A 14,303-nucleotide genomic window follows, 5' to 3' on the forward strand; every position below is an offset into this window, starting at 1 on the left:
AAAACCGAGTCTCCATTCGAAAGAGGTGCTGATCACTGTTTGGTGGACTACACGAGGTATCGTTCACGTTGATTTTCTTCCACGTGGCAGACTATTACTGCAGATACTTACTGCAAAGAAATTGATGAAGTCATTGATGAAATTGATGATAAATGGTGATTATTTCGTTGAATAAACCTATGATTTAAAACAGATTCGAGTATTTGTATGTTTCTCTGGAAATCCGCACGAACTTTTTCCGGTATCTAATAACTTATTTTATATTTATCAAAGTTCTTGTGATTTCAAATAACGGGAGAATCCGAGTGTCCCGAGTCATAATTTAGGAAGCTCTAATATAGACAACGCCGACATTGTTGGCAGTTGTAAGGTTGAACAATTTAAGCCACGTGACTCACGAATACGCCTTAAAAGGTTTAACGGTAACTGCCCTGCGTCTATCGCGTTTTGTAGAATCGCGGTCTCATATATGCAGGAAATGTTCTACTTCCATTGTATCTAATTGTTCCGTCTATGGAATGGAATTCTCGATGCTGTCGGTGGACCCAGAAATAGGCAACCATGATTGGAATCCTTAGGTACTTTCCTTACGATATTCCACAAGAAACTACGATTTCTGAATTAAATTGTCAACTTCCCACGAAAAATCCACAAATCTAAATTTTACGCGTTGATTTATGATTACAGTTATTCACAAAACTATGCACTCACTTCAAACAAACAAATTTAACCCCTCACGGTCCTATGTCGAGGGAGTCTGAACATAAACGTATCGAAATCGGATAATTCGGACTACAAAGAGTGTATTACAATTGATCCCGTTCACTGCACAAATCGATTAACTCGACTTTTTGAAAAATCTTAAATTTAAGTGCCAAATCATTTGATAGTTATAACTTTTTGTATTTATAATAACTTTGCTGAATAATAAAGATTAACACCATTAAACGACAACATTTTTTTGGCCATTGAATTATAAATAATTTATTTCAGAGGCTATTTCATCGCATTTCTCAACTTTTTTTTATGGAGATAATGAACGGCTCGATTATTTAGAATATCTTGTGAATTATTTATCAGTTTTTTACTACTTTGCTCGAATACCTTTTCACCTAGAATGATTTATTCATTAATTTATTTATAGCGATAGCTTATGTTTTCTTGGTACTTTTCTTTACTACCTGGAATGACGAAAGGATGAGCAGCTCAATTGCTGTTGTACTGTAAAATAAATGAATAGTGTTGCAATATTCTGATTCTTGAATAAATAATTCATTTTTCTTTCGCTGTATAATTCCAGAGTTAAAAATACCCTCCAATGAAAGTTTCCATTAAAACGAATGAAAGTTGGGAAGTCTACCTTTGAAATTCATCAAATACTATAAGTATGTTATACGCCCATGTATGCGTTCGAAAGCAATCGATTCACGGTCAAGAGAGTCATGGATGGCCCGTCAGGAGCGATTAAATCCAAGCCAGGGCTCTTTCCACGTCATATTTCATCGTCGCGTATAAAAAAGAAAGAGCGCGACACCGCTTGGCCAGTCGAACGATTGCGACACAGAAAAAGAGAAGGAAAGGATATTGCCAGCTCATTCTTAAACTCCTTCCATTCATCCACGGAATGTCGCAAGCGACGTCCGTACGTTCATTCATAAAAATCCGAGTGAAAGACCCCAAATAAAGTGGTACGATGACTACACTAGAAGAATGCGCGAGCGGCGCCATTTTTTAAAGCTCTCTATTCGAAACAGTTGCTACAGCAATTTGGTACGTGGCGTTTTCAAATACTTGTCTCGTGACACGAGGAACGTAGTAAAAATTCCGTATGCAAATATGCTCAATGAACAGATAAATTATATGTATAGGATTTGAAGACGGAGGACAGAGTCTATATTAAAAGAGGAATATATATATGGTTTATTAACACCTTTTAACGTACAACACCCAAGTATAAAATGCCTGCGGCGGCACCGCTTTCCGCCGACTCGATTTCTATACCGTTCGAAATTACACCGACCTCGCACAACGCATCACGGCGTGTGGCTTTTCGGCAAAAACGGCAAAAAAAAAAAGAAGCGCATCGATATAGCGGTATCGCCGTGTCCTTTTTTGTGTAGTCGATCTCTCTCGAAATTATTCCTACATATAGCTAGAACCATGAAGACTGTATAAGGAGTCCTAACTGTGTAGTGTAGAAGTGTTATCAAAATCCCGAGCTTTAAGTTATAAATATTTCTACCACTCGCGGCGCAAGTGCGCACAGCTACGATATATATGTCATATGTGTATGTATTATCATATATATATATATATATAGATATAGATATATATGATAATACATACACATATTCAATGTAAATATTCATAACTTAAAGCTCGGGATTTTGATCACAGTTTTCTAGTAACTTTCATAGGGAGTTGGATCTCCTTATACAGTCTTCATGGCTAGAACCAACCACAATTTTAAAGTGTATTATGTTGCGAAAAATTGCTGCATGAGTGTTGAATCGCCTACCAAACAATATTTCATAAAGTTGTTCCGATACAAACTATCGATGTATTCTAAAAAAAGAATCAATATTTTGTATAATCTTCCTTCGTTCAGTCAAAAAAGTGTGAACTCCCATAAAGACACCCAAAAAACATCGTCCTACCCCAAAATCACAGAAAGACGTCCCAAGGTTCAAGCGCGACCCTCGATCGTAATCGAGTAGAACCGGAAGCTCGAAATCGGAGCGCTCGCGAGCCAGAGGATTCCGCGACCGCTCGAGATACCCGTGTGAGAACGTGCGCCCTTATACGGAATTTCGCACGCGACCCTCTTCGTGATCCCCGGGTATTATCGACTAAACAGAGCCAACTGTGCACGGTGACCTTTGATTCGACCCGCGATGGGCCCGCGATTCGTGGCAGCCGAGAAAAGGTGAAAAGAGCAGTGAGGAGGGGAAGGAGGGATGGGGGGGGATAAGTTCATCCGCGTCTAAAGTCGGCACGAGAAACAATACCACCGCGGCTATTTAAACTTCCCGTCTCGATGCGAAAATGCAAATACCGCCGGAGCGAGGACTAGGCGAGCGGCGAATCGCGCGCACCGAACCATTCCAGAACTTTCACGGTCCAGAATGGGGCCGAAACTCTTATCTAAAAGCGAATTTGGAGAAAGTGGTAGATAAGCAATGAGTCATTCGGTACTTGTTATGAAATAAAGTGTGTAACCTGTACATGCATCGTGTGTAAACCTGGCCACCCTGTGTCGTGAAGTAAAATGTTACTAAATGAGTAACTTGTATAATGATAATGTATAACCTGGACATCGTCCTACCCCAGTTTATTTCATTACCTTATGTAATTCTATATAATAAATGTAGAATCTATATAATGATAACGTTCGTCAGAAGAATTCAGTGCACCAACCAATAAGAATAATTTTCAGAAGAATTCCTAATACAAACATCCTTCTCCATCAAAACAAAACACACACGCACAAGTATCTTTAGACCGATCGCATACAGGTGCAACCGATCAGTTTCAAACCACTCTGAAACTAGTTGCGTGCGACCGTGGATCTAGGACCTAGATACTAGGTAAAACAAAGATATTGGAGTAGGTATAACAAAGAGCGCAAACGGTTTGCAACACTAATTTCAAATCGATTGCGCCGTGTGCGATCGGCCTTAGACGACAAACACAACCCTTGAATCGAAAATAAAAAGAAATATCTTAAACATACATGCTCTATACAACCCCTAACACAATCCGTGGAAAAGACTCATTCTTCTAACCTCTAAAAGCAAGCCTAATTCACTGCTCTACGTCGAGAGATTAATGTGGATATAGCGTCGCGCAAACACGGTTCATTATAGAGCGTTACGTAGTAGATAACAGGATTATAATACGCGGACTATTAGAGCGTAATATACGACGCAAGTATTAGCGGCAAGTATTAGCGCAGAAAATGCTCGACTGCATCGTTCGTTGCACCGCGCGTGTAATTCTAGCAACATCGATTGGAAACGGCTGGCCAAATCGAACGCGATCCCCGCAATTAATTACCGATGCTATAACGATACGCTCGGGAGGACCAGCAAACGTCCGCGGGGTCTAACGATCTTCCCCGTCGTGGTAATTAATCTAAGGATACGAATCTCCCGGCTTTCTTTTCCTGCGGACAAACGCTAATTAGAGGCGATATATTATCCTCGGTAGCTTATCAGCCGAAGAACTTGAATAATTCAAGCCATGATTACCGCCAAGGTGAGCCGGTCGTAAGGTCATTCTTCGGCGGCGGTGCCCGCAGCCTCTCTCGCAATTAAATTTATCCGGCAGAAAAGAGACTTGGGGGTCTTGGCAGACGAAAAGCGTTTCCAACGGTACAATTTGTTTGTTATGCCTGTGCGATCGTAAGTTGCCCGTGAACAAAACGGTAACGGAACAACACCCTCGAAACTGCGTTCGGTCCGTGTCCATCAGCCTCGTGCGAGATTTATACTTTGCATCCATAATGGATGTGCTTTGATGGTGTACATTTGTTCAAAGTGTTTCTAATAATTCGCGACAAATTTTTATTTACTCAGCTCCGCACATAAGCTCATACGAGGAGATTCGTTTTGTCCATGTCCATCGTACAAAATTTATACTTTTTAGGATTCGGATGGCTTCTGAACATACATGATTTGTTTGAAAAGCTCCTAATAATTCAATACTAATTTTTGTTTTATGCATCAAGTAATTTTGTTCATTTAGATTTTACGTCCATGAGCCTCGTACAAGATTTATAACTTTTTAGAATTCACAATGTATGTGGGTTTGAGTATACACGTTTTAATCGAAAACCTCCCAATAATTCAATACTAATTTTTATTTTATGAATTAACTAATTTTATTCATTTAAGTGTTACGTGCTCCAACCTTGTACAAGATTTATACCTTTCACGATCTACAAAGATGTGCCTCTGAACATACACGAATTTAATACAAATTGTTAGTTCTCCTACGAAAAAAGCTACCTGTAATTCAATACAAATTCTAACTTTACGTATCACCAAATTTTATTTGCATATTCGATTCAAAGAGACCTCACGTTTTCGCAACATTGAGATTAGCGATTGCAGAAATGTGCGTGTAATTTTAAACTTGTAAGTAGAGAGCTTGCTTTTGCATTCTTGCACCATCTGTTAACCCTTTCGCTTGGAACCGCGAACACAGTAGATACGGTGTATTCCCGAAACTGTTCTCCGTTTTACGATATATCATGAACGAAAAAGATTTTTCGATCGAAGCTGTACAATTAACGAAGAATTAATACCATACTTTCAAAACCAGATCCTGAAGGTTTTCAGTCTTCATAAATATCGACAACAATATATAATAATAATAATAATAATAATAATCTACTATCAGTATCCTTCGTTCGGAATAAAATTTGCTCGACCCTGGCTCGCAGTTTGCCAAGACCTAGTCTAGAGGCCGGACTTGAGTCGTTGACGTACGGTTAGGTTTAATCATGCTCTGGCCGACGGAATTTCGCGTTTCTAGGTGGACACAAAATCGCTGCAACCGCTGCTATTTTTACTCGGTACGCACATGCACGGAACCCTAACCTCGGTGATACGCTCTACTCTGCAAAAGTCTTGGACCTGCTAACGAAAACTATTTCGTGGACCCACGAATAATATCAGAACTGCTGGCTACGAATTTATTATTATTAATTGATACTTTATCTAGGAATTAATATATTCTTTGTTATTTCCCTCTTTTAATTAGAAAATATACTAATAGGAGGTCGCAAAGGGAAGAAATACGACTTTATAGATTTCAGACAGAGCCTTCGAATTTTTACACGAATTTAAATACACGTGGATTTTAATATTCTTACAACTTATTTGAATATTTCAAACAAATGTATCATAAACTAATTACAATCATAGAAATCCTTTCTCTGGTTTCAATGGATCGAAGCTTTCCGCCAACTAGACAATAGCAGGGACTCCAAATACCTGTTCGAGTGATCGAGCAGGAGTGGATCGCGTCCGCTTTGTCCAGAGGCGAAAAAGTTTCGACAACCATCGCAGAAACTCGGTCGGAATTTGGCTGCACCGTGCAAGGAGATTTCTTGCTCGTTCGCGAGGACTTCTAATTGAGGCTACTGGAAAGAAACCATTCGAATTCGCTGATGGAATTTCAGCTGTCCTGAACTATGCGCCACGAGCACAAGGAAATTCCAGGGAAGGCGATTCTCGTCGTAAATCGATCGACTCCTTTTGTTCTGTTACCTTTTCCCACACTACTTCAGTATTTACGAAAGTATTCTAGTTAGTCTTAGCTATTCTCTTCGATTTCTGTTCTTTAAATCCATAAGGGATTTTTGTTGGAAGTATTAGACACATGTTTATTCATAAGTCGAGTATATAGGTAATTTATTCCTTGTGGAGATGATCGAAATGTATATTGAATTAACGATAAATGTATACTAATAAATATAAAATTGTATTTCTCATATTATTATATATTTATCATTAATTCGACAAAAATGTTAACCATCTTCGTAAGAAATAAATTACCTATATTCTCGAACTATGAATAAACATGTGTCTAATACGTCAAAGAAAAATCCCTTATGAATTTAAAGAAAAGAAATTGATTGTAACGAAGATCCGGGTGAGAATTTGGAAGATTGATAATTGATCGTAACAGAATAACAACTAAATATATGAACCTAATATCCCCCTATAAACGTTTGAATGTAAATGACACAGAATTCATTTCTATGGCTAATACCATCCACCCTAATTACATTTTTCCTCTCGAATTCCAGGCTTTCTCCAGGCAGATGTCGATCTTGAAAGCATATCATGTCGAGCCCGTCTGCTGGGATGATCCATCTATTTTTGACTTATCTCATTGAATCCGTCGGTGGCAACGTCAGGCCCCTGGCGAACCTGAGTGCAACGGAACTCGATTACGATCCGTCCTTATTTTCCCTACCGTGACGTCATATACTCTTTTTCATGCCACTCGCAATCTCTTTAGCGGTTGCTCGATTTTTCTCCTCCTTTTTCGTTCTTTTGCAGCGGCGGAATATCCGGAAACGAGAGAGAATTTCGCTTGATCGAGTTGCACGCTTCTCACGCGCGACAGATATAATTGCGAACGAGATTACACCCCCGTGCAAATCCTATTCGACCCTTTCACGTTGCTCATCGTTTCATACACTTTCGCGAGATGGAAGCAAAAAGAACGATAGGGGGCGGCTTTATCGAATAACGACTCGTTGGACGATCGTAATGGCCTCGACAGACTGCTCCCGCCCACGTGCGTTATTGCGCATTATTCTATGTAGGAAAATATTGAAAAATATTTCGTCAAGGAAGGAAGATGATAAAGAAAAAAAGATTAAATATTAAATCGCGGGTAATAACTGCACGAAACGAGACGCAATTTAATATTTTAAAACTTATTTAATCCATTCGCTGCCAACTACGAGAGTAGTTCAAATCGATCGCAATCACTCAAGGAATAAGTTTATAGCCTTTTGAGTCACGAATTATCGCAAAAGAAGATCGTAAATTTTCTTTTTGATAAAGGAGAAGAGTGTATTCCCTTTATAAATATACAGGGTGTTCAAAACAAATAAAAGCATTCAATATTTATATGATGTATAGGGCACACTGTGCTGAGTAAAAAAGCTTTAGTAAACATAGGTCCAAAGGTCAACCGTTTCTGAGATATAAACATTTTTGTTTGCTGGTATCATGATTGACTTACTACTGGGTTTTCGATATTTATACAAGATTTTCCACGTGTCCACCGGTCATTTCTGTACACGAAAAATTGAAGAAATGAATTTGACGAAATTGTCGGCACTTGAATGGGAACATTCAGAACCCAATTTATAAACACTGACATAAACATCGCTTGCGATGCAAGCAAGTAAGTGAATCATGATACTAGCAAACAAAAATGTTCACATCTCAGAAACAGTTGACCTTTGGACCCATGTTTACTAAAGTTTTTTTACTTTGTACAGTGTGCCCTATACACCATAGAAATATTGAATGCTTTTTTTTTTGAACACCCTGTATACCAATCTGAAAACCCTGAATGACAAGATATTAAGACGTTATCTTCTTTCAACTAATATAATTCGATGTAACGTAAATTTTGAACGCGTGTAACTTCCTAACGAGATACGAAATTGAATCAGTGTTCGGTCAAAATGCTAACCAGTGCGTCTCGAGCGAGAAATGCGTGCAATTCGCTTGAAGTGCAAACACGGCTGAAAACTAGTTCGTTAAGGAATTCACCCACCGGAAGCGCATCGAGTAACACGCGTTACAGTTACGGGGGAACATTATGAAGAGAGAGAGAGAGAGAGAGAGAGAGAGAGAGAGAGAGAGAGAGAGAAACAAAAAATGATAAGAATCACAGTTGGATTATTGCATAACGTAATCAAACACCCAAGATAACGTTTTCTTGTGAAGATATTTAACAACTATATATATCTAATCATTTATTGTTAAACTTAAAGGCTAATTAATTCGTGAATGATTCGTAATGTTATGCATATCCAAGAATTAATTATATGCTTGTAGAACATAAAATGATAATGTAAGGTGAAAGGATAGGGGGAAGATATATAATTTATTTATTGTTAAATATAACGGTTAATTAATTTGTGAATGATTCATCGTGTTATGCATGCCCAAGAAATAATTATATTTTTGTAGAACATAAAATAATAATATAAGGTAGGAGGATAGTGGGAAGGTATATATTAGGTTGTTCCGAAAGTTTCTTTCGCAAGTTGCACTCAATTATTTTATGTGGTCGTGTTTATATAAATAGACAATCTAATTTCATAGATATTCATGTTGTAACAGTAATGGAGCAAAATGAATCGTGCACAATTCAGTAATGTAACATAAAACATAAAATATTGTGCATGTATTACTTCTTAATCAAGCGAAAGAAAACTTTTGGGACAGCCTAATATGTATAATATAGTAAAATATAATATGTTATATAGAGAGAGAGAGAAAGGAAGAACTGTCTTGGTTAAAAATAATTTTAATTCTACTTCTGGAAGAATCATAAAAAGTAGAATATTTTGAATAGGGCACAGGAAAAGTATACTCAAGACCAAAACATAAAAGTGGAGTTACAGTAAATAATTCCCAAAGCTGCTACCAGCTATAATTGTACATTTTTAATTAATTGCTTGAAATATTTACCGAAAACAAATTTCACCCATCTATAATGTTCACTCAGCATTCAAATTAATCATCCTAAATAATGTCGGTTAGAACGGGGATTACATAAATACGATTATCGAAACGGACCCGTAATCCGTGTAAATATTCGAATGCATCCTCGCATCGTAAATTAGAATAACATGGACGACGCGACCGCGGTTCCCTGTAACATAATTGCAACTCTTCCTAAATAACGTATCGACGCAAAAGCGTTGGCGGACGTGTGCAATGACGGCGATTACGTAGCCCGCTGCATAACTTTGCATGGTAATGTTTACACGGGCCAATTTAAACGAATTATCATAACACCTGCTGCGCGCGGGTCCCCCCTAATTAATTTTCATTAGATCACCCGTTGACTAAATCAGGAACCGAACCGTTCCACGGAAAATTTCAAAGTTACCATTGAATCTCGTTTTTCCCCGTTCGTGTTTCGTCAAATTTACATTGCCATAGGTTTTGAACGAAATTACGCTAAATACACAGGGCGTCGGGAAATATGGTGAATTGAACAAAAGGATAAAGTCGGGCACATTCAAGAAGTAAATTGTTAACAAGTAAATGTTTTTAAATTATAGAGCATGGAGCTCAAGTATTTTCCCAGGCGCATCGGACCCCACAAAAGGATAAAGTCTCTAGGAAAAATCGGGGTAGATATATTAGAATTTTACACAGAGTTGAATGCATTATTTCAAGCGATATTTCAAGTTTCGTCGTCGATCTCGTTTTTGAATATTGACGTTATCAATTTTAATCCGTAGGGTGAAAGGAAAACAAAACAATAAAGCTTTGGTAGTTAAACGAAGAACTCGTGCGCGAGTAACTCGTTGTTTTCATTATGGAAGAAAAATGAAATTTTTACGTGCCGTAATCAACGCGGGGTAAAAAAGTTCTGGCATCCCGTTTCCATTTTAGTATGCTGCTATTCAGACTAATTGTTCACCCGGAATAATGCTTTAGAGGCGAATGCAGTCACCGCTGGAATTACACGACAATCTTTTTAAACGTTCCGCCGTTCACGGAGATGCGGATGCCGCGTTTACTCTAAGGGAATCATCCGACAAATGTGAAATCAGAAGGCAGGTGTATTTACTCACGGCCCTATGCGGCAGTGTCTCTCAAACTTCAACTATCCGTGAACCTCATCCATAAAAGAAAATTAAAGTGGAATTAGAAGATAAAAAATTGTATGTGTTCAAGACTTAAAAATGACTAATGAATTTAAATCGTTTTCTTCGTCAATTTAATCTTTTTATATGTTGTTTGTTAATGCTCCCGAGAAAGTGCGAAAGAAAATAAACGAGATTGAAATCAAACTTTTTGGAATTTATTTAACACTGTTTGATATTAAAATTTCTTTTTCTGAAAAATTCTCAACTATATTTTAATCATACTGTAATATATTAACTATATTATGTAATTGTTGAGAAAAACTGTTATACTAAAAACGAAAAATCCACTGAAACTTGCAATTTAAGACTTCTAACAGGAATAACATTGAAAAGAGATGAATACGTTATAAGACAAAGCTATAAATGGAGAATTTATTTTATTTTTAATATTTATATACTCCATTTTCTATTCATTTACTTATAAGTACTACTATAATTCTAATTTCTATTATTTGCTCATTTATTTTATTCCAATTACTATTATTTAATTGTTATCTTTTATATTTATTTACCAAGTATCATTTGCTAACTAGTAAAGGAGACTAGTAAAAATGAATTTCTACAAAAAGGATCAATTTTATTCAACTAAAAGATAAAAGAAGATATTTGTTCTTTTGAAAAACCCCATATTTCCTGACCAGACTGATCGAGAGACACTGCCATGGTCGATCCTCTCTGCTAACGACATCTCAAACAGGGTGTCTGGTTCGCCCATAGGATTTCACGAACAGGATATAACTGTTCGAGAGGGAAAGAAAATGTTGGTCGACAAATAACGAGACATCGAAATTCTTTGATCCCGTGCATACGTCCCCGCGACGACTGTTATCCGATTACTTATTTTTCCCTTCTTTCTATCTTTTCGACAACTGAAATTGCTTGGTATGCGGCACGTTTATTCGCGGTGTAACTCGTTCTGTAACACTGCTTCTCGTTACAGTCGCATTACTCTATTGTTCCATTGTTCTATTGTTCTAGTTGCGGTACAGTTGTAAATATTGCTACAACAAATTTACCCGTACGGCAATATTGCCACGAATTTAGCAATATGTTCACGATACGCGTACGTATGCGATAGTTTTGGAAAAAGCTGTTCTATCCCAATCATTGGGCGGTACGACGTTATAAAAGCTGATTTAATCAGGTCATCGTCTACAAATTAACCCATTCGTTGCTTAACACTTTATCAAATGGTGGTGGTTGAATATCCTTCGCACGTCTTACTGATCAACAATTAATTTCTAATAATCGATTTCATTTCAAACAATTTTGAATATTTTGAATATCGAATAAATTTGAATATTTCATCGTAACCCAAAAATAATCGAGACCTAAGCTAAATCTAACCTATAATGTAATATGCGGTTCACGTGTTTAACGCAGTGAACGACAACGCGGACAAGCAAAATCGGGAATATCTATACATAGAGAATAAATTAAGTACAACGATAGCTTCTCATTTGTAAACCATACAAGAATTACCATATCGTTTACTTCTCTAAGTATATTCACTCTCACTGATAATATTATGCACGATAAACGGTATCGATTAATCCTAATGATCACGTCGATATGAATATCTACCATAAAGACTCTCAACGCACATTTTTCAATGGCGTTCATTACAGACTCCCGCTGTGCATTGCGTGTCAAAAAAACAAAAAATCATCGCGTGGTCCCTCTACAGAATCATTCAAATTTCCCCAACGCTGTCACGAATGCACATGCATACACGTAAAATTGGCCCAGATACACTCCAGAACAAAAAGATATATTTTCCCATGTTTTGTGTTAAAAGCTGATTAAGATACATACAGTGTGTGTGTAGAATGTATTCGTACATCGATCAATTTCCCAAAAAACTTTTATGTGAAATTGTACATTCTTAACTTCTTGTTTTTATAATCAATGATATTTTACATATTCTCGGAAGTCTCTAAGATAGATATAGTCCAAACAACATTTACTAGTTAATATGGGTAAAGTGGGTAAAAGTATAGAAGCAATAAGTATTTGTATGATTCTTATGACGAACCATATACAGTAGAGTTTGTAACATAAACACATTAGTTTATTGCTCCGTGCGAATTATAAAACATCAAATTTCCAGTAAAGTACTTTTAAAACAGGTTCTAATACAGGAATGCTTAATTTAATGCTTAGAAGAGGTACAATAATTATAAAATCAAAAGGAAATCTCACGAAGGAAGTATTATATACTTGTAAATTAATGTAAATATCTTTTTTTTTTTAATCGAGTTTTAAAAATTAAACAGTTGTGCGAATACTTATTGCTTCAACATTTCTATAGATTAATTGTTTTTTTCTTGTTAATTTCGCAACTTACATAAATAGCTATTTTTTTTTTTGTAATCTGTCTATCCTAGAGATTTCCAAGAATATGTAGAATGGCATTGCTTATAGAACATAATTGAATAAATTACAATTTTACATAGTTTTTCTGGAAATTGATCGGTGTACGAATACTTTCTACACCCACTGTATTTTCTTTTACTGATAAACTCAGAACACGTCTGTGTATACAATTTACGAAATATCGTCCACAACATATACCTCGACAGGATTCTAACACAAAAAAAGTTAAATAAAAAATGTTCGCAAGCGGGACCAAATGATAGCACATGTAGTAAATTTACGCTTTCCAGTTACACTGATTTAAATAGCCCGGTAACGTGTTAATCGTTTGACGAACAAAATGAAATAAATGTACAGAAAGGGACGCGTGAATTGAGCACTCACCTTTTCGATGGCTTCCAGCGCCGCTTCAAAACTCCCAGCATGAGTAAACCGATGTAAACGAGGCCCAGGTACCAACGGGCTTCCTTCTCCCAGAAACGTATCAAACAACACCAACAAAACCAATCACCACACACTTTCCGAAAGATCTCTTTCGCCACTCGAGTCACACCATGGTCGTCTTCTGTTCCTCTGATGCTTTACACGGGAATGATCGCTGTCGAGTCCGATTGTCACTCGCGAATTAGTTTCAAAATAGGACCCCACTGATTGGCTCGTATGCGCGGGAAGTCTCGCTATTGGTCAGAAAAGAATCGAACGCTGCAGACGCGAGCGCATGCGCCACCTGGCGTATTTATATTTAAGGAACTATTTTCTCGTTTCTATATCGTTATATTTGAAATATTATTGCATTTTTACTGAATGGCTTCGCGTGTCGAGTTTCGATAAATTACTGTTTTATTATATCGATCGACAATGGCATTGCCATTGATCGAGATTTACGCATTGAAATATTGGAAATGTTATAGAATGAATAGGGAAGCAGTATTCTGTCTTTATCTACCAGCGCATGCGTACAAGTGCATCGATCTGTGCGAATTCTGAATATGTACCTACTTCTCGCTAATAGTTAACTATTTTTTTCGATTCAATTTACTCAGCTTTCGATTAGTTTCTTGTTATATTTTATCGTTACTAGTGTTAATAATATATAAATTGTATAAATGGATAAACTGCTGCGTATACAGTCAGTGTAACAAGTATTCGTACAGGAACCATTTATTTTACATGGGTTGTTGTACGAATAATTTTTACACTGACTGTATATTCGCAGCCAACTTCCAGTCGCGAAACGAGAAACTACTATTTTATTATTACTATTTCTTGACGCTCGAATTTCAATAAATTACTATCTTTACACTATATATATATAACATATAATATCGTCAAAATGTACTGAAATCGGTTATTGTCAAACACTATCAAACACGACGAATAGAGAACCTCTATCATTTCTATGATGCGTCAACGCGTCAATACGGGTGAACGTCCTGCAAACGTTCTATATTTTCTTAAAAAAAAGAAAAAAAAAAAGAAAACCCGCGAGACATGTTAATAG

At 36.9% G+C, this 14,303-nt stretch overlaps 1 protein-coding gene across 12 annotated transcripts in view; it reads right to left on the bottom strand.

Moving 5' to 3' along the window:
- Positions 1 to 14,303, bottom strand: part of LOC128888529 (uncharacterized) — a 382,487-nt gene that overhangs the window by 366,409 nt on the left and 1,775 nt on the right. For 8 of the 12 annotated variants that reach the window (XR_008460283.1, XR_008460284.1, XM_054145475.1 and 5 more), the window contains exon 2: positions 13,187 to 13,529. Coding sequence is in view for 10 of the 12 variants with exons in the window: in XM_054145475.1 (XP_054001450.1) it covers positions 13,187 to 13,227 (41 nt within the window). In the remaining 2 variants the exon portion in view is untranslated. The remainder of the gene's footprint in view (positions 1 to 13,186; positions 13,530 to 14,303) is intronic. The other 4 variants (XM_054145473.1, XM_054145469.1, XM_054145474.1 and 1 more) reach the window with 2 other exon arrangements.

Source organism: Hylaeus anthracinus, unplaced genomic scaffold, assembly GCF_026225885.1.
Source record: "Hylaeus anthracinus isolate JK02 unplaced genomic scaffold, UHH_iyHylAnth1.0_haploid 11994, whole genome shotgun sequence".
NCBI classification, from domain to species: Eukaryota; Metazoa; Arthropoda; class Insecta; order Hymenoptera; family Colletidae; genus Hylaeus; species Hylaeus anthracinus.